Source organism: Petromyzon marinus, chromosome 40 (assembly GCF_048934315.1).
Source record: "Petromyzon marinus isolate PM22_M1 ecotype Great Lakes invasive population chromosome 40, UKy_Petmar_22M1.pri1.0, whole genome shotgun sequence".
Classification (NCBI taxonomy): domain Eukaryota; kingdom Metazoa; phylum Chordata; class Hyperoartia; order Petromyzontiformes; family Petromyzontidae; genus Petromyzon; species Petromyzon marinus.
Genome location: NC_133706.1, coordinates 4,765,161 through 4,789,935, shown reverse-complemented (window position 1 = coordinate 4,789,935; position 24,775 = coordinate 4,765,161). Strand labels below are relative to the sequence as shown.

General features: G+C 46.3%; 2 protein-coding genes across 4 annotated transcripts in view; both read right to left on the bottom strand.

Moving 5' to 3' along the window:
- The window catches only part of LOC116950598 (RNA polymerase II elongation factor ELL2-like), a 50,557-nt gene extending 50,154 nt beyond the window's left edge, over positions 1 to 403 (bottom strand). Inside the window, exon 1 of one of the 3 annotated variants that reach the window (XM_032968504.2) lies at positions 181 to 403. In XM_032968504.2, the coding sequence (XP_032824395.1) occupies positions 181 to 309 (129 nt within the window). In that variant the 5' untranslated portion in view covers positions 310 to 403. The remainder of the gene's footprint in view (positions 1 to 180) is intronic. The other 2 variants (XM_032968501.2, XM_032968502.2) reach the window with 2 other exon arrangements.
- A 19,738-nt stretch (positions 404 to 20,141) lies between these two features.
- Positions 20,142 to 24,775, bottom strand: part of LOC116950634 (globoside alpha-1,3-N-acetylgalactosaminyltransferase 1-like) — a 30,473-nt gene continuing 25,839 nt past the window's right edge. The window contains exon 5 of the mRNA XM_032968555.2: positions 20,142 to 23,008. Within this exon, the coding sequence (XP_032824446.2) occupies positions 22,089 to 23,008 (920 nt within the window). The 3' untranslated portion in view covers positions 20,142 to 22,088. The remainder of the gene's footprint in view (positions 23,009 to 24,775) is intronic.

Sequence of the window (24,775 nt, the reverse complement as noted above, 5' to 3'; positions counted from 1 at the left end):
ATGGGGGGGGGGGAAAAAATATACAAACTGTTGAATCCTTCGCAAACAAAACTCTGGCCAACCATCCTGAAGGCTAGGATTGTTTATTAGTGGAGGGGAGGGAGAAATATCGCGAGCAATGTACGTACTTGTACAGTAGCAACTCACAAACCTCACCACACACGCACGCCTCACCATTACCTTGGACGCCTGGTGCACTTCGAAAGCCTTGATGGCCGTGTCGGTGAGCTTGACGTGAAGGAGCGTGAGGCGCTCGGGCTCCGCGCCGCACGACAGCGCGAACTCGCGGCCTTCGCCCAGCACCGCCATCTTCCACTGCCCAGCGGCGGCGCCACCACCACCACGGCCAGAGAGGGGCCACCCGCCGCGTGACGTCACGTACGTGTTGCTAGGCGACGCGGGGGAGGGTGGGTGGGGAGGAGCTTGAGAGGCGGAAGACGTCAATCACGGCGGCGTTGACCAATCGGAGAAGGGCGAAATGTGGGGGAGGGGGTGGGGGCGTACCGGAATTGTCAATTATTTATTGAGAGTCGAGGAATCCGATGAGCTGTGAAGCTCTCTTTGTCAAAGATATTCCAGTAAGGGGCTGGTCAGGGTGTCACAGTAACTGTTCCCCGAGTCGTGTCGGGGAGGAGAGTTTAAGCCGTTCACAAAATGCAAATCGAAAAAAAGCGGAAACTTGAGATGACTAAAATTCCGTTTTTAAATCTCAATTTTTGACTATTCCATAGTTCCAGTAGGGTTTTTTTTTACTTGATCGGGGGGAAAAAAACCGTAATCATTTACATTATTATCAGCGCCCGTGTTGTACAGTGCACACTTAAACTCGTATCCATTCTCTCACTCTCTCGGCCCTCTCTATTTATACGCTGTGAATAAGGGCAATGGTCCGAAACGTCGCCTGTCGTCTACCTTTCCTTTTAAGGCCACACACACGGTGAGAGGGGGGATGTTGTCGAAAGTGCTGGCTATCTTGTTGTTCTTCTTTGGTTCTTTCGGTAAAGTCACGTAGAATGAGAATAAAATAATAAATTGATAAAATAAAATAACACAATATTCTCACGACGTTTCGGCCACAACACAAGCGGCCTTCATCAGGTGAAGGGACGAGACTGTCTCGTCGTGAGAATATTGTGTTATTTTATTTTATCAATTTATTATTTTATTCTCATTCTACGTGACTTTACCGAAAGAACCAAAGAAGATGAATCCTTGCAGTCACGAAAGCTTTAAATCGAAATTTATCTTGTTGTTGACGAACGTGCTGGCTATCTTGTTGTTGTTGACTAGCGTGCTGGCTATCTTGTTGTTGTTGAGGAACGTGCTGGCTATCTTGTTGTTGTTGACTAACGTGCTGGCTATGTTGTTGTTGTTGAGGAACGTGCTGGCTATCTTGTTGTTGTTGAGGAACGTGCTGGCTATGTTGTTGTTGACTAACGTGCTGGCTATGTTGTTGTTGACGAACGTGCTGGCTATGTTGTTGTTGTTGACTAACGTGCTGGCTATCTTGTTGTTGACTAACGTGCTGGCTAACTTGTTGTTGTTGAGGAACGTGCTGGCTATGTTGTTGTTGACGAACGTGCTGGCTATCTTGTTGTTGTTGAGGAACGTACTGGCTATGTTGTTGTTGACGAACGTGTTGGCTATCTTGTTGTTGTTGACTAACGTGCTGGCTATCTTGTTGTTGACTAACGTGCTGGCTATGTTGTTGTTGTTGACGAACGTGCTGGCTAACTTGTTGTTGTTGACGAACGTGCTGGCTAACTTGTTGTTGTTGACGAACGTGCTGGCTATCTTGTTGTTGTTGAGGAACGTGCTGGCTATCTTGTTGTTGTTGACGAACGTGCTGGCTATCTTGTTGTTGTTGACTAACGTGCTGGCTATCTTGTTGTTGTTGACGGTGCTTGTGCACCACTACCAAGGCAAGTCACCAGCGAATCAGCGCGACAGGCGCGATGACCAATCAGAGAGGCAGTGGGTGGAGCCTGCCGCGTCGGCCGGGGGGGGGAGAAAGGGCGGGAAAATAAGGCCGTGACGTCACCCATAACTGGGTCGACCAATCAGAATCTAGATATTCTTTGAGGTCTTTCGATAAAGTCACGTTCATCGATCTTGATCGGTTCAAAGAAAATAAATAAAAACGACGACGTTCCGATCGCGGTCCTGATGACAACCGCTTGTGTTTTGCGATCGAAGCGTAATTTTGTTTCTTCTTTGGTTCTTTCGGTAAAGTCACGTAGAATGAGAATAAAATAATAAATTGATAAAATAAAATAACACAATAATATAACACAATAATATTCTCACGACAGTCTCGTCCCTTCACCTGATGAAGGCCGCTTGTGTTGTGGCCGAAACGTCGTGAGAATATTATTGTGTTATTTTATTTTATCAATTTATTATTTTATTCTCATTCTACGTGACTTTACCGAAAGAACCAAAGAAGATGAATCATTGCAGTCACGAAAGCTTTAAATCGTAATTTTGTTTGTTATTTTCTCTAAACCTATCTACGTGACTTTACCGAAAGACCTCAAAGAATACGAATTCCTGCAGTCACGAAAACTTGAATCTGTATTTTAGACTGCAGGAATCCGAAGAGCTGTAAAGCTCTTTTGTCAGAGACGTCCAGTAGACACGGGGGGAGGGGGAGTCACTCGGGGTCGTCAATCACTGGGACTTTCTTGTTGTTGGTGCAATGCAACGACAACAATTTCACACTCAGCTTTATTTTGGTGATTCGAAAACATATGGTTAATCCAAATTGTCTTATGGTTGTTGTTGTTGTTGGCTTGCACCACATTGATTTTTCCACACAGCGTTTTAATACGTTTTTTTTGTGTGTGTGGAATATTTGCTGGTTTATTCCAGAATGTTTATGTTACGCGTTGTCGCTTTAAGATGTTCTGTGTTCAAATTTTGTTTGTTGCGGTTGCACCCGACTTAAGAGCCGCATGGCTCACAGGGCTCTACCTAATAAATGAAACTTGAAATGAAGCCACAGACGTGGGGAGGTAGCAGTGGGTGGACTTAGTGGTGGTTGTCTCATCGCCGCGATATCTCCTTCGTATGTGCTGCGGTGGATCGGGGCGTTGTAAGCTGTTGCGTTCTGTTTGCAATTTTGAGTTTCATTTATTTTCGGGTATAGCCCTGTAAGCCATTCGGCTCTTGAATCGGGTGCAACCGCAACAAACAAAAAACACGAACAAGAAAAACATCTTAAAGTGACTTTGTGTGACTGTGCAAAACAGAAAATCCAGGAAAAAAAACCATCAAAATATTCCTGAAATAGCACCGTACACCACCAACGCTCTGTGCAAAAATCCCAGTGGGATGCAAGTCAAACAACAACAACAAGACATACTCTTTGGTTCTATTGGGTAAAGTCACCTACGATCCTAGCAGTCACGAAAGCTTTAAATCTAGAATAAACAACAAGACAACTTAGATTTAAGGCCATCAGTCTAACTCTGTACTACAACAAACAAACATGGCCCCAAACCAAAAAAAACGTTTTCGAAATCACCAAAATAAAGCCATAAAAGCAATGTGATCATAGTAACTGTGACCGAATGCTCACAATAAACGACATAAACAACATGTGTACCTTCTTCTTTGGTTCTTTCGGTAACGTCACGTAGAATGAGAATAAAATAATAAATTGATAAAATAAAATAACAATCAAATTCCCACGACGTTTTGGCCACAACACAAGCGGCCTTCATCAGGTGAAGGGACGAGACTGTCTGGAGGACAGCGCTGGAGCGATCTGAGCTTGGCTTTGTTCGCTCCAGCGCTGTCCTCCAGACAGTCTCGTGGGAATTTTATTGTGTTATTTTATTAATTTATTATTTTATTCTCATTCTACGTGACTTTACCGAAAGAACCAAAGAAGATGAATCCTTGCAGTCACAAAAGCTTTAAATCGAAACGTGTGTACCACCAAACACTGCAGCAGTCGCACAACAACTACAGGAGACGTTTTTTTTTGTACTTTTGTGCTTCAGGTATCCACGCGCCCTCTGGCTCGGTGATGGGAGACCGTGACCACGTGTTGGGCACCCACGGTGGATCTGGCTTTTTGCCACTCACGCCGCCACGATCTGTGACCCTCTGCCACTTTGCAATGCCCCCGCCACGTGTGTAAACATGCCACCGTTATAGTGGCTATCTGCAATTAACCAACTCTCGTAGCACTTCAAACGGATGAATCACAAAGAGCCGAAATGGATATCTTCGCAGAGTTATAAAACCGTTTGGATGTGCTTCTTTGAAGGCCACACAGCGTCATTGACGAAAGTGTTAAGTGTATATATTTTTATTATTATTATAGTTTCATTTCATTTATTAGGTATAGCCCTGTGAGCCATGCGGATCTTAAGTCGGGTGCAACCGGAACAAACAAAATATGAACACACATCTTAAAGCAACGACGCGCATCAGGAACATCCTGGAATAAACCAGCAAATTTAGATTTAAAGCTTTCGTGACTGCAGGGATTCATATTCTTGGTTCTTTCGGTAAAGTCACGTAGAAGGGAAGCAATAAAATAATAAAAATTATAAAACAATCATCATCAGGTGTGTGGTTTTCTCATTGTATTCATATGGTCTGGGGTCATGAGTATGTATATGTGGTTTTCACACCTGATGATGATTTCTTGTGTTGCAGTCGAAACGTCGTGATAATTTTATTGTTTCCCTTCTACGTGACTTCACCGAAAGTACCAAGAATATGAAACCAGCAAATATAAAAAAACTATTAAAACGCTGTGTGCAAAAATCACAATGTGGAACAAGCCAACAACAACAACAACCATAGGACAATTTAGATTAACTATCGCATGGCTGAGCATTTAGTCATCAAACACTCCGCACTCTCAAACTTCCCGTGAGTATTGGAGCGGCCGCTGAGAGAGAGTGTGGATGAGATTCCATACATGTGCAGTGTGCTCATGACAGCTTGACAGCTGCTTTCGTGTTGGTCATACAAAACTCATCATTGCCACTCAGATCATCATCTAGGATATCAAAACTCTGCCATTGCGTATGTAGCAATTTTTATCCGACAGAAGTAAGCGCGACATCAACACCATCATCATTCACATCACCATTAACTTCAACATGACCATCATCATTAACATAATCAACATCATTCACATCATTATGAACATCATCACCATTAACAAAATCATTAACATTCACATCATTAACATCACCACCATCATTAACATCACCATTCATATCGCCATTAACACCATTATCATTAACATCATCAACATCACCATAAACACCATCATCACCAACATTCACATCACCATTATCATGATCATCACCATCATGAACATCATTGAAATCATCACCAGCATTAACATCATTTCCATAATTCACATAATCTTTAACATAATTTCACATCATTAACATCACCATCATTCACATCATCATGAACATCATCACCATCATTAACATCATCACCATCATTCACGTCATCACCATTATCATGAACATCATCACCATTACAATCATCATCATCATGACCATCATCACCACCATCCTCCTGGGGTGAATGGCAGGTTACGTCACTCGCGGACCAATCAGCGCGCGTCCCGGCTGCACGCGGCCCTCCTCATTTAAATTCGGGTGTCGTCATTGGCGGAGCTCGAGGTCAGAATACAAAAAAAATATTCCAAACGCGAAACAATTGTTTGTATTTCTGAGAAACTATTCTCGGTGTTATGAACAGATGTAAAAAAAATAAACCAACACATTCCCAACAAGTTGTCAACAACGCTGCGTGGATAATGGCTCAAACTCCGTAGCACATTACATCCACTTTTACGTGCAAATCCACTTTAAATGAATGGACTCGTGTGAAAAAACACATTCTCCTGCGGAGGGAGCTGGTAGGAACGTTGGGTTGCTCGGTCAATGGCCAGGGTCAACAACGGCGGCACCACGTGGTGTATTCCGCAAATATGCCCGACTGTGAGGGCGGGCACAAGCCGGCGTGAGTAGGTGAAACGTTGAGTTTTATAAGGGCACCACGGGGTGACCAGCCCCTCCCCACCCAGCCCCACCCAGCCCCTCCCCACCCAGCCCCTCCCCACCCTCCTCACCCAGCCCCTCCCCACCCTCCCCACCCAGTCCCTCCCCACCCTCCCTCCCAGCCCCTCCCCACCCTCCCCTCCCCACCCAGCCCCTCCCCACCCTCCCCTCTGCACCCAGCCCCTCCCATTTCTGGATGCACGACGGACGGACGGACACAATAATCCCCTGTGGGCTGGTGGTGTAACCAGGAGGTTCCTAACAGCAAGGGCGCCGTAAAGGGGTGGAAGGTTAGGACGATTCTAAGGGCCCAGGCTGATTTAGGGCCCTGAAGAGCAGACCCCCTTTTTCTTTTCTTATTTCTTTTCTCTCTTTTATACATACATTAAATGTGCTAGGGCCCCTCATGCACTAAATGTGTATTTTGTCCGTTTTGACCATAGATTTAATATTTAAAAAAACAAATAATGTATTTACTGTTTCAGTCACACCCCTCCCCGTCACAATGGTTCATTCCACCTGCGCTTCTCCGAGCTAAGATCGCTAGTGTAGCGTCTCTTGCTTATTGCACTTGCTATGATGCAGTGCAGACAGTGACACACGCAGGCATGTCACATCAAAAGGTCAGGGCATCAAAAACGGAAAGAAAAGAAGGGAAGAGAAGACAGAGAGCGCCGAAGTCGACAGTATGTGGTGTATGTCACACAGTTTTTTTTTCAAAAAGAAAGGTAGCTTGCCCTATTCCTGTATTCCAAAACTTTCAGAGTTACTTATTTTTGTTTGCTACATGACCTGCTTTTATCTAGCTAGCTTAGTTAAATAATTACTGAATTATGATTTACATCCAGCAATAATAACATCTCTGCTGTCTCCGGGGTTATCATGTCTCGTAGACACAGATTCAGCGGCTGCTGCACACCCACATCCTCCTTCCCCCACCACGTCCCCCGTCCCCGTCTCAGCCGAACAAGGTGAGCCTGAGCGCGAAACTTCACGAAGATTGAAGCCTCTAAACACGTCTTATCTACTGTGTGTCGCCACATAATGATAACTTTACAAAAAAAAAGTAATCTACACGCTTCAAAAATTACAGAAATCAGTTTGCCGTGTGTGTGTCGTGTCTTCTGTGAAGTGACAGTGCTACTGCTACGATCGATGCTGTCAAACTTGACGTTCTTAATGTGAATAAAATGCCCCAGAAAAAATAATATAAAATTGAATAAAACATGTGTCTGTAGTAACCATTGGCTATAAGGAGTTTACAAAATAGATATTTTAATATTTTATATTAAGAAAACTAAATAGGCCAATAAAAATAATATGGTTATTATTACGTGTGTGTGTGTTTGACTTATACAGATGCAGAGTCAGCTTTATTGTCTGCACCTCGTTCTCCTACTAATGACCCAGTCCTCTCAGTGTCAGGTAAGGTGAACATGGTCAGCTACCAAGGTAGTAAAAAACTAATTAAGTTTTGGATTGTCAAATTTTTTTCTTGTGTTGTATAGTTATATGTTTCATATAATATTATTCAACAATGCAGTTAAGAAAATATTAATTCTAAGCTGTAACTTGTTGGTGACTGGGGGACAAAAATGATTTTGCTATCCTAACCCCACAGAAACAAGAGAGAGACAGAGAGTTTTGCCAGGAAAGAGTGTGGAAGTTGAGGAAGCGGTGAGAATAGTAGAATATGAGAGCACAGAGGGAGCCCTAAGTGTAAAGGAAGATAACAGAAGAGAGGAAGATGAGAGAACAGAGGAAGCCATGAGAGCAGACTCAGAGGAAGATGAGAGAACAGGGGAAGCCATGAGAGCAGACTCAGAGGAAGATGAGAGAACAGGGGAAGCCATGAGAGCAAACTCAGAGGAAGATGAGAGAACAGGGGAAGCCATGAGAGCAGACTCAGAGGAAGATGAAGAAGAGACTGTTGTGTCAAATGATCCTGGTTTGTGGCCAGCAAAAAATAGCAATGCAGACAGAGAAAAAATTGTGGAAAAAATAGCTTTTTCTAAAGATAAAGAACAAGAAATGCCACGTGATTCAAAAGGTAAAGCCTTCCCCGAATACCTCAACTACACAAAGTCAGGAAATTGCAGGGAAAAGATTAAGCGAGACTGGGTCATTTACAGCCAAAGCACAAATGCACTATTTTGTATTCCTTGTGTATTATTTGGTCATGAGCTAAAGAAACCTTGTATGAGCACACTAAGCAGTCAACATGGTTATAAAATCAAAGACATAACATGGCGTCGAATGTATGATAAATTCCCTAACCACAAAAGCAGCAAAGCACACAGGGAGTGCTACTTAAAATGGAAAACCTTACAACAGTCTGTAATGGCAGCTGTCCCTGGGGGAATAGACAGCAAGCTGAAGAAGCTCATACAAACAGAAATAGACAAAAATAGAGCTATTCTGAAGAGGATACTAGATGTAACCTTGTTCTTGGCCTCTCGAAATGTACCCTTTCGGGGTAAAACAAAAGACTTGGGGGACATTCATAATGGCAACTTCTTGGGCACCCTTGAGCTCCTGTCCCATTATGACCCACTACTCAACGAACATCTAGAAAAAGTCAGAGACAAAAAAACAGGAACAAGATTGACATACTATTTAAGCTCAGATATTCAGAACTAATTTATGGAGTTATGTGGAAAACGAGTGTTAAGTAGTATTCTTAAGGAAAGGGAGGAATCAGTCTATTATTCAGTCATTTGCGATGCTACTCCTGATATTTCACATACAGAGAAAAATGTGTTACTCTTACGATATGTAGGTTTTGATCAAGAAAACAAGAAATGGGAGGTTGTTGAAAGGTTTTTGGAGTTTAAAGATTTTCACAAAAAAACGGGAAGTGAGATTGCAGACATGATTGTAAATGTGCTTAACAGTCATGGCATAGATCTGAATGACTGCAGGGGCCAAGGCTATGGTAATGGGGCAAACATTTCTAGAAAAATCAAGGGGGTTCAAGCCCAATTATTAAAAAAATAATAAGCTGCCTATTTTTCCCCTTGTGCGTCTCATACTCTGAACCTTGTTGGTGTGCATGCAGCTCAATCAAGTCCAGAGGTTACCAACTTTTTTGGCTTTGTCAATCGCCTTTATGCACTTGTTAGTGCCAGCCCAGAGCGATGGGCCATCTATAAGGCAAAAACGGGTTGCACTTTACATCGTCTGTCAGACACTCGGTGGAGTGCAAGGGTTAAGGCTGTTCAACCTATATCCAAGCACCTGCCCAGTGTCCTAGAAGCTCTTGATGCCATCCTCTCAACCTGCAGTCTGACACCAGAGGCTCGGTCTGAAGCCAGCGGCCTAAAAAAGTATTTCGAAACTTTTGATACTGTTTTTCTGTTGACTGTTTGGGTCAAAGTTTTGCAAGCCATTGACAAAAGGAATATTATTCTCCAGTCAGGGAAATTAACTCTTGAGACAGAGGCAGAAAATATCAGAGCATTGCAGGAGGAGATGCATCATCTGAGGGATGAATGGGAGAGTTTATTTTCTGAAGCATCACTTGTTGCCCAACAGATGAGCATTAACCCTCTGTTCAGGTCAGGATTCAGCCGCCAGAGGAAAAGAAAACGGTTTCACGATGAGACAGAGGTAGAGGGAGCAAGGGAGCACAGTGCAGACATCATATTCAGAAACACTGTGTTTCTTCCCATGATGGACCACATAATCAATGACTTAAGTACCAGGTTTGCCACAACAGCTGAGATCTTGGATCAGTTTTCTGTAGTTGTAAAAATGGGTCAGTTACGTGATGATCAAATCCATTCTGTATGCCAGCCATTCATTTCAAAATACAACACTGATCTGACTTGTGAATTTTAAGATGAAGTCAGACACCTCAACTCTGTATATAGGGCCACTTTCCCAGGGTGTCTGTCACCAATTTATCTGCTCAACAGCATTTACAAGATGCAGCTGCAGAGTATTTTTGGGCAGGTCTGCATAGTTTTGCGAATATTTTGACCGTTGCTGGTGGCGAGAGAGCATTCAGTAAGCTGAAACTGATAAAAAAATATCTGAGGTCTGCTATGTTGCAGGATAGACTTTGTCACCTTGCCATACTATCCATTGAAAGCAAACTGGCAAGAAAGCTGAACTTTGATGATTTGATACATGATTTTGCCAGCAGAAAGGCACGCCGCTGGGCCATTATAAAGTGATGTTGAACATAACTTTGTTAGACCTGGATAACAAACAGTTGATGTCTGGTTCAGTACTTGTTTAGTCCTGGACTGGTTTAGGCCTGGCATTACTCCTGGTGTGTCTTCATTTTGAGCCCTTTTGGCCTAGCTAGTTTTATTCCTGGACTGATTTAATTATGGGTTAGTTCTAGCTGATGTTTCCTGATTGAGCAGTTTGACCCAGCTAAAGCTTGTTCATGTAAAGTATATGTCAATATGTGTACATTATGTTCTGTTGTGCTTGCAATTGAGATAATAAATGTTCTCCCTTTTATGTAAACAAGTACATATTTCTATATTTTTTTTCTTGTTTTTGTAGGCTTTGTACTCATCTTTAGACATTTTAACTATGCAATGTGCTAAGTATCTTTTTTAAAGTATACTGGGCATGTTTATTGGGTTAAATTTTATCTGTAAAAAATGTAGGGGGCCCAGAAATTTTGGTTTCATAGGGCCCAGAATTTCTGGCGGCACCCCTGCCTACCAGTATAACTCTCAGTGACGCCACTGCGTCGTCTGTGACGACTCACGTGGGGGAGCGTCAACATTGTCGTCACGCGTCACTCCGGCGACGTCACTAGTAGAACGCACCTGGAAAGTCACTTTTAGCGTTACACTCACCTTACGAAACTTTAGTCGCAGCGGTTTATTTATGTGGCCAACAAAAGTGAATTACATTACTTGACAGCCCAGGCCACTCATTGTATTCATATGGTCTGGGGTCATGACTTTGTATATTGAAAAAAAAAATACTTTCGGTACCCATGTAGTGACGTCACTGCCGTGCCGGATTGAAATCACGCGGTGACGTCATTAGAGAGGTACTGAAACTCACAAACAACTTTTGGTGACACGATCGAGTAGTCCACCCCCCCCCCCCCCAAGTCTCGGTGTTTCCAGTTACTCGGGACACACGGGTCGATGTCTCATCGTCTTTCGAAGGTCCATAACAACGAGAGAGCAGCAGCACTTTGTGAGCCGTCAAGACCGGTCGACCTTTCATATCGAGAGACACGTTTCTGCCGCAGGAATGTGGAATTTCCACCACGTGCTCAGGGTGGGGGACACACCCCAATGGAGAGATGAGTCATCGCTCGATGCTCATTTCGATTTTGAGAAATCATCAGCCATGGTCAATCCACTGCTGGATGAAGGCCTCCACAATCTGCGGCCAACCTCACAATGTTGCGATACAATAATTACAATCACTGAGCTCTATTGCCCGGGTTTAAAATGTTTCTCGGACACGTTCCGTTCCTTGGCTGCCACTCCATCACTCCAACTTCACCATCCGCCCATCATCATTCCTTCATGCCCAACTCCACTTGCATACAATACAAATCAGTTTCTTAACAGTTTTAATGATGTCCTACGCCTGCGTCATGGTTTATAATCCGCGTTGTGCTTCTGTCTTTATTATTTTATTGTTTCCCTTCAACGTGACTTTACCGAAAGAACTAAGAATACAAACACCACCAGTTAATTCACTGGACATTTGGCCAAAGTGTAAATTCCCCAAACGAAAGCAGTGGAATTCACAACCACAATAGCATTGATACTACAACCACAACAGCAGAGACACTACAACCACAATAGCAGTGACACTACAACCACAATAGCAGTGACACTACAACCACAACAACAGTGACACTACAGCTACAATAGCAGTGATACTACAACCACAATAGCAGTGACACTACAACCACAATAACAGAGACACCACAACCACAATAACAGTGATACTACAACCACAATAGCAGTCACACTACAACCACAATAACAGTGATACTACAACCACAATAGCAGTGACACTACAACCACAATAGCAGTGACACTACAACCACAATAACAGTGACACTACAACCACAATAACAGTGATACTACAACCACAATAGCAGTGATACTACAACTACAACAACAGTGACACTACAACCACAATAACAGTGACACTACAACCATAATAACAGTGATACTACAACCACAATGATAGTGACACTACAACTACAACAGCAGTGACACTTCAACTTCAGTAACAGCCACACTACAATCACAGTGGGGGTGACACTCCAGCCACAAGAGCAGTGGGACTTTCACAACCACAGCAGACGGGGTTTCCTGTAAACCCGCAGCTCACCTCCATTTCCAGGAAGGAGGCCTCGTCGTTCCAGTAAGAGGCATGAGGCGAGGGAAACCCGGCCGTGAAGCGAGTCACTCTGTAAACACGCAAAATTCACGGATCTGATGCCACCTACCATTGGTGGTGCCATGGTGAGCGAGGTGTTAACTATCTCGCCTGGTACACAGGAGGTCGTGGGTTCGATCCCGACCCTGACGCCTGCTGCTGTGTATTTGGAGTCTGCGGTGTCTCTCTCATCATCATCATCACGGTGGCTATGAGATGTTAACTACCTCGCCTGGTACACAGGAGGTCGTGGGTTCGATCCCGACCCTCACACCTGCTGCTGTATATTTGGATCTGCGTCTCTCTCTCATCATCATCACTGTGGCTATGAGATGTTAACTAACTCGCCTGGTACACAGGAGGTCGTGGGTTCGATCCTGACCCTGACAACGCCTGCTGCTGTATATTTGGAGTATGTGGTGTCTCTCATCATCATCACGGTGGCTATGAGATGTTAACTACCTGGCCAGGTACACAGGAGGTCGTGGGTTCGATCCCGACCCTGACATCTGCTGCTGCTGCTGTATGTTTGGAGTCTGCGGTGTCTCTCTCCCCGTGGTCCCGTGGATTTTTCTCCGGGTCCTCCGGGTTTTTCCCCTCCACATTTAGAATCAACATCACGGCGTTTAGAGTATTTGGCTGCTTTACATTTCCACGTGATAAGCCGCCACTTCGTAAAGCTATCATTCGTGATAGCCAGGTCGCTTCTTAAAAATAGGTCAGTGGGCCTTACCTGGTAAAATACAAACTAGTAGTTTACATTATGTACACGTACAGCCCTTTAATTTATTTACTCTGATGCTCCCAGACCTCCCTTCCCACGCAGTGCCGGGTCGTGGAAGTTGTTTAACCATACTTCACCACGGTGGTTAATGTGGGTCGGTGAAGGGGGATGCCAAATACCCGTTAAGTTATCACTTGCCACTGACGTTAGCCGTGAGCAGGAATCGTGAACAGGAATCCAACACAGCTGGCGGGATTTCAGAACGCAGCTTCTCGCTCACACCTTTTCATGCAGTGCACAGGATTGCGCACCCTGGAATACATTCGAGAGGGCATGTTTCTGTTTCATGCCGACTCCAGTTCTTGCCCATGGTTAACGTCAATAGCGAGCGATATATCTGGGTCCCCTTGTTAGCCAAAGTGCCATGGTGAATGGGGTTGCCACGTGTCCGGGTTTGCCATGGTGAATGGGGTTGCCACGTGTCCGGGTGTGCCATGGTGAATGGGGTTTCCACGTGCCATGATGTGCCATGGTGAATGGGGTTTCCACGTGTGTGGGTGTGCCATGGTGAATGGGGTTGCCACGTGTGTGGGTGTGCCATGGTGAATGGGGTTTCCACGTGTCCGGGTGTGCCATGGTGAATGGGGTTTCCACGTGTGTGGGTGTGCCATGGTGAATGGGGTTTCCACGTGTGTGGGTGTGCCATGGTGAATGGGGTTTCCACGTGTGTGGGTGTGCCATGGTGAATGGGGTTGCCACCTGTCCGGGTGGCAACCCCATTCACCATGGTACGGACAGCACGGGATTCAGCGTTTGTGATTTGTGATCGTGTGGCAAGAATTTGATTTGAACCGAGGTCTGGCCCACGGGCGTTGCTTTGAACTTTATCGCAGATAAACTGCACGGCGGCGATAATGGACCTCGGGGCGCTGTCCGAGAAAGATCGTCCAGTTTTAGTCCGGGGAGGGGGGGGGGTAACTCACGCGGTGAAGTATGGTCAAACAAGCCCTGTGACAGACGCAACACAGAGGGAGGCCTTCATTCAGTAATGTATTGACAAAGGACGCGGAGTTAAATTAAAAAAAAAACACAACACAAGGGGCTTTTGTGGGCCTCAAAAAAAAGTGTTCCTCCGACGTGACGTTGACTCAGCACGCCGAGATCACCAACATCGCCGAAACGACTCCCACCACCGCTTCACGCACGGCCCGACACGGGACGACCACGGCCGCTGCTAGGTTGGCGGCGCGCGCGATCATCCCCACGGCTCTTGTGCCAGGCTAGGTGCACGAGGCGAACGCTTCTGTGAGCGCGGGTTAGCGCAGACCCCTCCGGCCCCACTCCCCTCCGCAAACACCGCGTTAATACGGAAACCAGAACGTGCCAATATAGATTTTACTATTTCGTGGCCGCAGGAATCCATACTCTCTGGTTCTTTCGGTAAAATCACGACGTTTCGATCGCAACACAAGGAATCTTCATCAGGTGGGCCAACCACGGCAAGAAAATGCTGAAGAACGTGACAGATTCGTCGCTGGTACAGCACCACCGGTGTGTTGAAGAGCCAAGCCATCTTGTGCCAGGCTAGGTGCACGAGGGTGTGTTGGAGAGCCAAGCCATCGGTGTTGCTGTACTCGTGACGAATTGGCCACGTTCTGTTTATGTGACAACCCTTACTAGTTGGCTGTCGGGTGGTGGCGGGTTTTAACGACACATTTATATATTTACGCGATCTAATCCTAAAAAAAACCCTCGATTATGGATGATATTGGTCGCGAAGGCCTACGTGTTAAACTGTGTTAATAATGGGCAGATGCCAATTAAATGTATATACATACACACAACAAAATGTTCTATATATAATGTTCTATATATATTTAAAAAAACATTGTTGTATATTGGTAGGGTTTGGCTACAATGAATCACAAAATAAACACGCACAAATTTAAATAAATAATACTACAAGTCCTGTTTGCCTCAAGAATTCGTTTGCGGTAAAATCAGCTTAGTATATCCCTACCCTCGGCGACGTTTCATAACAACATTTTGTCGACGCTGACACACTCTGAGTCGGTTGCAACACTCCGGCTGTCAACAGCAGAGCCCTGCTATTATTAAATGCGACTTTTTAGTGGTAATTATTCTAGCGTTGAGGCAAACTGCAACCAATACGAAGTCACAACGCTGTACTTGCTGGGTTTGATCAATGAAGCCCAAAAACCCTGCTCGCGTCTTGCATTTCAGAATATTTATTGATACCCTGAGGAATCCGATGAGCTATAAAGCTCTTTTTCACAGATGTCCAGTCGAGGCACGGGGTTGGAACGTTACAACAAACAAAACAAAAACACGATAGGAGTGCAAGGTACAAGAAAGGTAAACAATCACCCAAACACATACAAATAAAACTAAACCCCATCCTACCAGACAGAGCCCGCCGAAGTATTAACTTATTGTTCAAAAGCGAACTGGCCACAAACGATAGCTCAACAAAGTGGCTATCATTTGGACATTTATATCAGCAAAATAATCTAAATAGTTACACAGGGGAAGCTACAGTGAGGGAAAAAGTATTTGATCCCCTGCTGATTTTGTACATTTGCTCACTGACAAAGAAATGATCAGTCTATAATTTTAATGGTAGGTTTATTTGAACAGTGAGAGACAGAATAACAACAACAAAATCCAGAAAAACGCATGTCAAAAATTTTATGAATTGATTTGCATTTTAATGAGGGAAATAAGTATTTGACCCCTCTGCAAAACATGACTTAGTACTTGGTGGTAAAACCCTTGTTGGCAATCACAGAGGTCAGACGTTTCTTGTAGTTGGCCACCAGGTTTGCACACATCTCAGGAGGGATTTTGTCCCACTCCTCTTTGCAGATCTTCCTCAAGTTATTACGGTTTCGAGGCTGGCGTTTGGCAACTCGAACCTTCAGCTCCCTCCACAGATTTTCTATGGGATTAAGGTCTGGAGACTGGCTAGGCCACTCCAGGACCTTAATGTGCTTCTTCTTGAGTCACTCCTTTGTTGCCTTGGCCGTGTGTTTTGGGTCATTGTCATGCTGGAATACCCATCCACGACCCATTTTCAATGCCCTGGCTGAGGGAAGGAGGTTCTCACCCAAGATGGCCCCGTCCATCGTCCCTTTGATGCGGTGAAGTTGTCCTGTCCCCTTAGCAGAAAAACACCCCCAAAGCATGTTTCCACCTCCATGTTTGACGGTGGGGATGGTGTTCTTGGGGTCATAGGCAGCATTCCTCCTTCTCCAAACACGGCGAGTTCAGTTGATGCCAAAGAGCTCCATTTTGGTCTCATCTGACTACAACACTTTCACCCAGTTGTCCTCTGAATCATTCAGATGTTCATTGGCAAACTTCAGACGGGCATGTATATGTGCTTTCTTGAGCAGGGGGACCTTGCGGGCGCTGCAGGATTTCAGTCCTTCACGGCGTAGTGTGTTACCAATTGTTTTCTTGGTGACTATGGTCCCAGCTGCCTTGAGACCATTGACACGATCCTCCCGTGTAGTTCTGGGCTGATTCCTCACCGTTCTCATGATCATTGCAACTCCACGAGGTGAGATCTTGCATGGAGCCCCAGGCCGAGGGAGATTGACCGTTCTTTTGTGTTTCTTCCATTTGCGAATAATCACACCAACTGTTGTCACCTTCTCACCAAGCTGCTTGGCAATGGTCTTGTAGCCCATTCCAGCCTTGTGTAGGTCTACAATCTTGTCCCTGACATCCTTGGAGAGCTCTTTGGTCTTGGTCATGGTGGAGAGTTTGGAATCTGATTGATTGATTGCTTCTGTGGACAGGTGTCTTTTATACAGGTAACAAGCTGAGATTAGGAGCACTCCCTTTAAGAGTGTGCTCCTGATCTCATGTCGTTACCTGTATAAAAGACACCTGGGAGCCAGAAATATTTTTGATTGAGAGGGGGTCAAATACTCATTTTCCTCATTAAAATGCAAATCAATTTATAACATTTTTGACATGCGTTTTTTCGGATTTTTGTTGTTGTTATTCTGTCTCTCACTGTTCAAATAAACCTACCATTAGAATTATAGACTGATAATTTCTTAGTCAGTGGGCAAACGTACAAAATCAGCAGGGGATCAAATACTTTTTTCCCTCACTGTATGCCTAAGAAGGCAAAAAAACACACTTAGGCAGCGATGGCCCCTTTAACAATTCCCTTTTAAAATGCTAATCAGCCGGCGATGTCGTTTGTCGGAAGGCCTTTCAGCAAAGCGCGGGTGTCCATAGGGGGGGCAGGGCTGTGTTGAGACCACAGGATTTATGGCTCTTTCTTCCCTCAAATGTTGAGTCCGTACCAAGTGTTATTTTCCTAATTGCTTATGCCTCAAGAGTACAAAAAATGGCTCTTATTATTCCCCACAAACTTTGTTCTTGTGACCAGGCCACAAAAGCAAAGTTAATAATCCACTCCATTAATAAGTGTAACAATTTTTTTATTTTTTCGTTTCGTGGGTAGTAAGTGTTATTTTTCCTAATTGCTTATGCCTAAAAAGTACAGAAAACAGATATTATTCCCCACAAACTTTGCTTTTGTGACCAGGACAGTGATATTTTTACAATTGCCTATTTTCAATGAGAAAACGTGGTGTGCATTTGTGTCATTCCTTCACATAAAGTCCTGGTCACAAAAGCAAAGTTTGTGGGGAATAATAATAATAGCCATTTTCTATACTGTTGAGGCATAAGCAATTAGAAAATAACACTTACTACCCAGGGACAAAAAAATTGTGTTATTAAACACCCAGAGGGGTGGTGGTGATGGGGTGTGCTGGTGGTGATGGGGTGTGCTGGTGGTGATGGGGTGTGCTGGTGGTGATGGGGTGTGCTGGTGGTGATGGGGTGTGCTGGTGGTGATGGGGTGTGCTGGTGGTGATGGGGTGTGCTGGTGGTGATGGGGTGTGCTGGTGGTGATGGGGTGTGCTGGTGGTGATGGGGTGTGCTGGTGGTGATGGGGTGTGCTGGTGGTGATGGGGTGTGCTGGTGGTGATGGGGTGTGCTGGTGGTGATGGGGTGTGTTGGGGGTGATGGGGTGTGCTGGTGGTGATGGGGTGTGCTGGTGGCGATGGGGTGTGCTGGTGGTGATGGGGTTTGCTGGTGGTGATGGGGTTTGCTGGAGGTGATGGGGTGTGCTGGTGGTGATGGGGTGTGCTGGTGGTGATGGGGTGTGCTGGGGGTGATGATGGGGTTTGTTGGTGGTGATTGGGTTTGTTAGTGATGATGGGGTTTGCTGGTGGTGATGGGGTTTGCTGGTGGTGATGGGGTTTGCTGGTGGTGATGGGGTGTGCTGGTGGTGATGGGGTGTGCTGGTGGTGATGGGGTGTTCTGGTGGTGATGGGGTTTGCTGGTGGTGATGGGGTTTGCTGGTGGTGATTGGGTTTGCTGGTGGTGATGGGGTGTGTTGGTGGTGATGGGGTTTGCTGGTGGTGATGATGGGGTTTGCTGGTGGTGATGATGGGGTTTGCTGCTGGTGATGGGGTGTGCTGGTGGTGATGGGGTTTGTTGGTGGTGATGGGGTTTGCTGGTGGTGATGGGGTTTGCTGCTGGTGATGGGGTTTGCTGGTGGTGATGATGGGGTTTGTTGGTGGTGATGGGGTGTGCTGGTGGTGATGGGGTGTGCTGGGGGTGATGGGGTGTGCTGGTGATGGGGTTTGCTGGTGGTGATGGGGTTTGCTGCTGGTGATGGGGTTTGCTGGTGGTGATGGGGTTTGCTGGTGGTGATGATGGGGTTTGCTGGTGGTGATGGGGTTTGTTGGTGGTGATGGGGTGTGCTGGTGGTGATGAGGTTTGCTGGTGGTGATGGGGTGTGCTGGTGGTGATGGGGTTTGCTGGCTACCGCTGTGAGACGCTCCGAGAGCCCTGAGCGCCCCACGCTGGTAATTTCGAGCACATTCAGGCGTCGGTGGGAGACTGATTGGGGGGGGGGAGGGGTCGCCAACCTCTGGAGGGTTCAAAAGGACAGACACCACACATCGACGGGAAGAAGAAGTAGAAGATGTGGCTCGCAACGCTTGCAGAGGCGGGGAGATGGCGTGTCTTTGAAGAATGTCCGGCAGTCTCAAGCTCTGACTTAAAACTTTCGTGACTGCAGGAATTCATATTCTTGGTTCTTTCGGTAAAGTCACGTAGATAGAAAATAACAATAAAGTAAATTAAAAATAAAAGCAAAAAAACCTGGCTGGCAGGGGTTTTGTTTTGCTGTTGTGTTTAATTTATTTTTAATTTTATTTATATTTTCTATCTGGCTGGCAGGGGTTTTTTTTGCTTTTATTTTTAATTTCTTTTATTTTCTATCTGCGTCACTTTACCGAAAGAACCAATAATATAGTCTCAAGCTCTTTATATTGTATTAAAAGTCACTTGCACGACATCTGCATTTGTTACGGCTCTGGAGAGCATTCTACGCGAGCCGGCGGTGTGCACAATCTTATAAGCAATTTATTGACGTAAGTGTTTGAGTGTCCGTGATATTTATTGTATAAATACATTGTACTGTTCCAATGCTGGATTATAATTTTCCGCCTGAGGAGGACCGCTTGTGTTGCGATCGAAACGTCGTGACTTATTTGATTTTCTACCTACGTGACTTTACCGAAAGAACCAAAGAGTATGGATTCCTGCAGTCACGAAAGCTCCAAATCAATATTGTATAGGGTATATATTTAAAATTGCTGTTAAGTGTCAGGATACGGTGGCTACATATGCTAAGTAGGCATCCGTCCGTCAGTCATCTCAGTCGGTCAACCCATAACACCTGGGTCTGGCCCGTGCCCTCCTGCCAGTGAGCCTTCGATACTTGACGTGGCCTCGAGGTGCACCTAGCCTGGCACAAGCGCTGTGGTGATGTCACCTTCACTTAGTGGCGAACGGCGATTGTTATTGTTGTTGATATGCGACAATCGAAGAACTGGACGCCAATGCAAATGAGATGTTTCATCATCAAGGGAGATTTTCCAGGTGAAATATTTTTATGCAAAAAATATATATACAGTACATACATCATCATGCAAATGATTAAAACAAACCCAGCACTTGTCATGTCGCTGCAAGACTTATGATTAATTTCAACTGTAAAAGTTCGCAACACCCTTCTGGGAATTAAATGACATGTCACATCCATGTTTCCATATTTTCATGTCAGTTTTAATAAACCTGTTCAAAGGATTATAGGAATATAGGGTACAGTCATATAGGATTATTATGGATAGGTGTACCTTGTTCTCGAGTTGTAATGCCTTATGCCAATAATCTCGACTCCAAGCAAGCCTAGCAGAGCTTTCTGGAATATAATGCGTGAGAAATTAAGACCCAGGTTAAAGATTTTTCCTGGGAAACTACATCAACAAGACAACGGACCTGGGAAAAAAAAAACAGGGCCGGTGGCCTGAGTTGGAAGGCCTGAGTGAGGCCTGTGGGGAGGCAAACGAAGGTCGGTTGACACCGGAACAAAAATATTCATGAGATTATACAAGGCGATCCATTTATAGATATCCCACCAACGTGACCGGGATAAGTTACTGCACAGAGAAAACAACATTTTATTTCAAATCCTCTACACGCCTCCCGTCGATGTCAATACGACTTATTAAATCTATCAATGCTCTCCTATGTACAACGCGAGAGCCATCACTTTCCTTTCACAGCATTCAATCAGCTGTTGAGAATCAGTGGGGTATCTATACATGGATCACGCTGTGCCATAAATGCATTTTTTTAATATTTCCACAAATTTGCATTCCAATAGCGTGCTGCAAATAAATATTGTAAATATTTCTTTCTCAGGATCATAACGGAAAGAGACTAGGGCTGGTAAATGACAACCGCTGAACCGGTAACCGTTCTCATTATCGGTTACCAGCTCCGGTAACCGTTTCCCGTGGAGTTTTAGTTGTGAATTTCACCGACTGGCGCCGTGCGCACGCCAACGTACAAACGGCACGGCCGCCCACGTCACTGGTCACGTGGTACGTTTGCCCTCGTCTCTCATTTAAAGGCACAGCCCCGCAATTCCTCCCTTTACGCCACTGTTGGGACGGAACGGGAGCTCTGGGGGCGGGGGGTTGGGTCTCCTCTTCCACGCTGATCAGACATTTTTTTAAAGAGGTGTGAGTACCCACACTTTACCCCACCGCATGAAAGCTGCCGATCGACTTTGGAGAAACCGCTTATACTGCTGGGGCGACAGAGGAGATGGGGGGACTTAAGAAACTCGCCCCCTTGGTTTTGACCGCCGAGCCGGGAGATGGAGTTGAACCCGGCGACCTCAGTATTCTAATCTCAGTTCTCGAGTAAGCTTCACTCCACTGGGGCACCCCCCCTCTGTTTCTTAGCTAAAAAGGCACAGCTGTTGTGTTTATTGCTCCAGACATTTGGATTTGCGCAGCAAAGCGTGTTATCTTTGACCTTTCTATGATAACGCAAAAAACCCACGATTTTAAAACCCCCCGAGAGAGACTTCTGAGGGCTGTATCTCTGCTCGGGGTTAACGCGGTAGACACATTGTTTGGAGCGCAAACAAGAGGCGCTCCCCCTTCCGTGTCATTGTTTTACAAAACCTGGCTTTACCCCGGTCAAAGTCGCCGCCGTGCAAAAGCAAATGTAACTTTCGAGAGCGCATTTCAGCTCGAGTGAGAAGTACTGGTTCAACTCGTACCGCTTTAGCGCGCCGCTTTAACATTTGGGTTTTGTCGATAGCTAACGGCGACTGAAAAAGAGTCGCCCTTTAAAGCTGCAAAGCCATACGTGGGGAACGCCGCTCAAATCGCCACAATTAAAATAAGTACACTTACAAAAGCAGCCAAAAGTCGAAGCTATTTTAATTCGTCTAACGTAAGTGAACAGCGACGCAAGTGGTCATGCGTTATTGCGTGAAGCGGTGAGAGACTATAAAACAATCAATCAATGTCAATTGCGGAGACGGTGGGGGGAGAATCTATCCGCAGGGAGAGAATCCTTTTCATCGGCATCTCCGACGACCTCTCCCTGCCGATGGGCCAGCAGTATTCCGGCGAGAGGACCTTGGTCGGCTTGTTGAGGACAAGGTACTTGTTGAGGTGGCTCTCGTCCAAGTGCCGAGCGTCCAGGTCGCTCAGGGAGTCGTGAGCGATGCTCGCCGCGCACGCCTGGGCCAAGGCGAACACGTCCCTGCAGCGGCCGCCGAACAGCTCGGAGGTGAAGTAGAAGTCTCCCTCGTGGCGGCCCACGCGCGCCGCCGAGGCCGGCCTCCTCTCGTACGGGAAGAGCCTCCTCGGCTTCGTGAAGAACCCCGGGTGCAGCGTGGCCACCAGGCTCCCGAGCACCTCCGGCCCGACCTCGTCCACGAAGACCAGGTCCACGTCGGCGCAGAAGACGAAGCGCTCCTCGCCCGCGACGAGCTCCTGCACGACGCCGGCCAGCAGCGACATGCGGGCGCGCCGCAGGTGCCGCCCCTCGGGCCGCTCGGCCACGAACAGGGCCTTGAGGCGCCGCCCGGGGGCCGGCACGAAGGCGGGCACGGCCCGCGCGTTGTCGGTGAGGACGTAGTAGGTGATGGCGTGGCCGCGCATGAAGAAGCGCTCGGCCGACTCCAGGAAGTGGCTCAGGTGCTCGACGTAGCCGCCCACGGCGAAGGCGACGAGGCCCACGGACGCGACGACGTCGTCGTCGTCGTCCCCGCGCGAGACGGCGGCGCCGCCGCCGCCGGCGCTCCACACGACGGGGGCGCCCCACCACGTCGCGTTGAGCGCCGGCTGCGTGCGCGGCGCGCCGAGGCCGCCCACGCCCAGCGCCCGGGCACCGCCGACGTGCAGGCGCACGTGCAGGAACTTGAAGAAGTCTGTTGAGGACAACAACAACAAAAAAGAATACGTAAAACGTTCTTTTGCTCGCAAGAACGCAGGGATATAATTAGAGGCACGCACGTGTTACGCTGCCGTGGTTGTAACGGTTCGCGCACTGGATTTCCAGGGGTCATCGGTCCAACCAGAGGTCACCGGGTCGGTTTGTTCTCCTGGCGCGGCAGTTGAAGCAAGAGGCAGGGCGCCACAGTGACGAGATGTTAACTACCTCACCTGGTATGCAGGAGGTCGTGGGTTCGATACCGACCCCGACGCCTGCTGTATATTTGGAGTTTGCGTGTCTCTCTCTCTCTCCCCGTGGACGCGTGGATTTTTCTGCGGGTTCTCCGCTTTTTGCCTCCACGTTGAGAGTATTTGGCTGCTAGAAGTAAGCCACTTCGTTGAGCTATCATTTGTGGCCACATCACTTCTGTCCTCGCAGCGGCATCGTACACCGCGTGCAGCACAGTTGTTCGGTAGGTCGGTCGTGAGTAGAAGAGTCGGCAGAAATGTCCTCAAGAGGTGCTCACTGCAGCTCTCCACAGTGGAAGTCCTTCTGCCGGCAGTGGCGTGAGTAAGCCATTGCAGGGCTGTACCTTTAGATTTACCCCTTCATTTATCCGGGCCATCCTCCCCATCGCGAGACTGTTGGGATGGTACTTTGTGTTGGATGTTGGCCAATTCCCTCCTGTGTGTTTTCTCATGGGGTAGGAAGCTGGAGTGACTGGAGAACATCCACGATCCATTACGGAGGGGTGGTAACAAAACTAAATACGAAGTTTAAACAACAAAAGCAGTAACAACAACACACGGCCACCAAATACAAGAATACCACAATGTCAAAGAGCCTCGCAATCATTCCATCGCCCAGCTGAAGTTTCCCAGGGTTTATTTGCCTTGGGGGACCCCCTGACGGCAGCTGTCCCTGTGTGACGTAATGTAACGTAGCACCGGCCTGCAGAGGGCATTAGTCGGTCAGTAGAGGGCGGTGTTGCTTTTGGTTATTCGAATTAAGTTGCAAGAAATGCTTCAAATTAGTAAAAATCGGAATCTTTATTTAGACTGGAGGAATCCGATGAGCTATGAAGCTCTTTTTCACAGATTTAGACTGGAGGAATCCGATGAGCTATGAAGCTCTTTTTCACAGATATGGACCATGACGCTAGCACACGTGACCCAGTTTTTTATTGTTAAGGGAGCGTTGGCTAAGGGGCTCAATGCACTGAACTCGCAGTGCTGAAGTTCCTGGGTTGAAATATAGACGGCCAACTGTGATTGCCCCTGGATCTCGTCTCAACCCAGTCATCAATAACTACGCAACAACAACAACAATGATGTTGCAATTATGGAATTGCGCTGAATATGGGTTTGTTCCCGCTCTGAAATATAAAAGCGTTGGTTCCATTGCAATGAAATGAATGTTCTCTGTAGGGTAATGGTATGGGTAAAAAAAAAAAGATGATACGAGGTGGTACACTTGGCACTGCGATCGTTGCTACGGGGAACGTCTTACATACTCTTTGGTTTTATTCGGTAAAGTCACGTAGGTAAAACAAATTAAAATAAATTAATATAAAATAAAATAAACAATTCAAACACGACGTTTCGGAGGCAACGCAAGCTTCCGTCTTCAGCCGGGACCAGTCACAGCAAAATCTTGGTGCATCGATTTTGCTGTGACTGGTCCCACTTGAAGACGGAAGCTTGCGTTGCCTCCGAAACGTGGTGTTTTAATTGTTTATTTTATTTTAATTTGTTTTACCTAC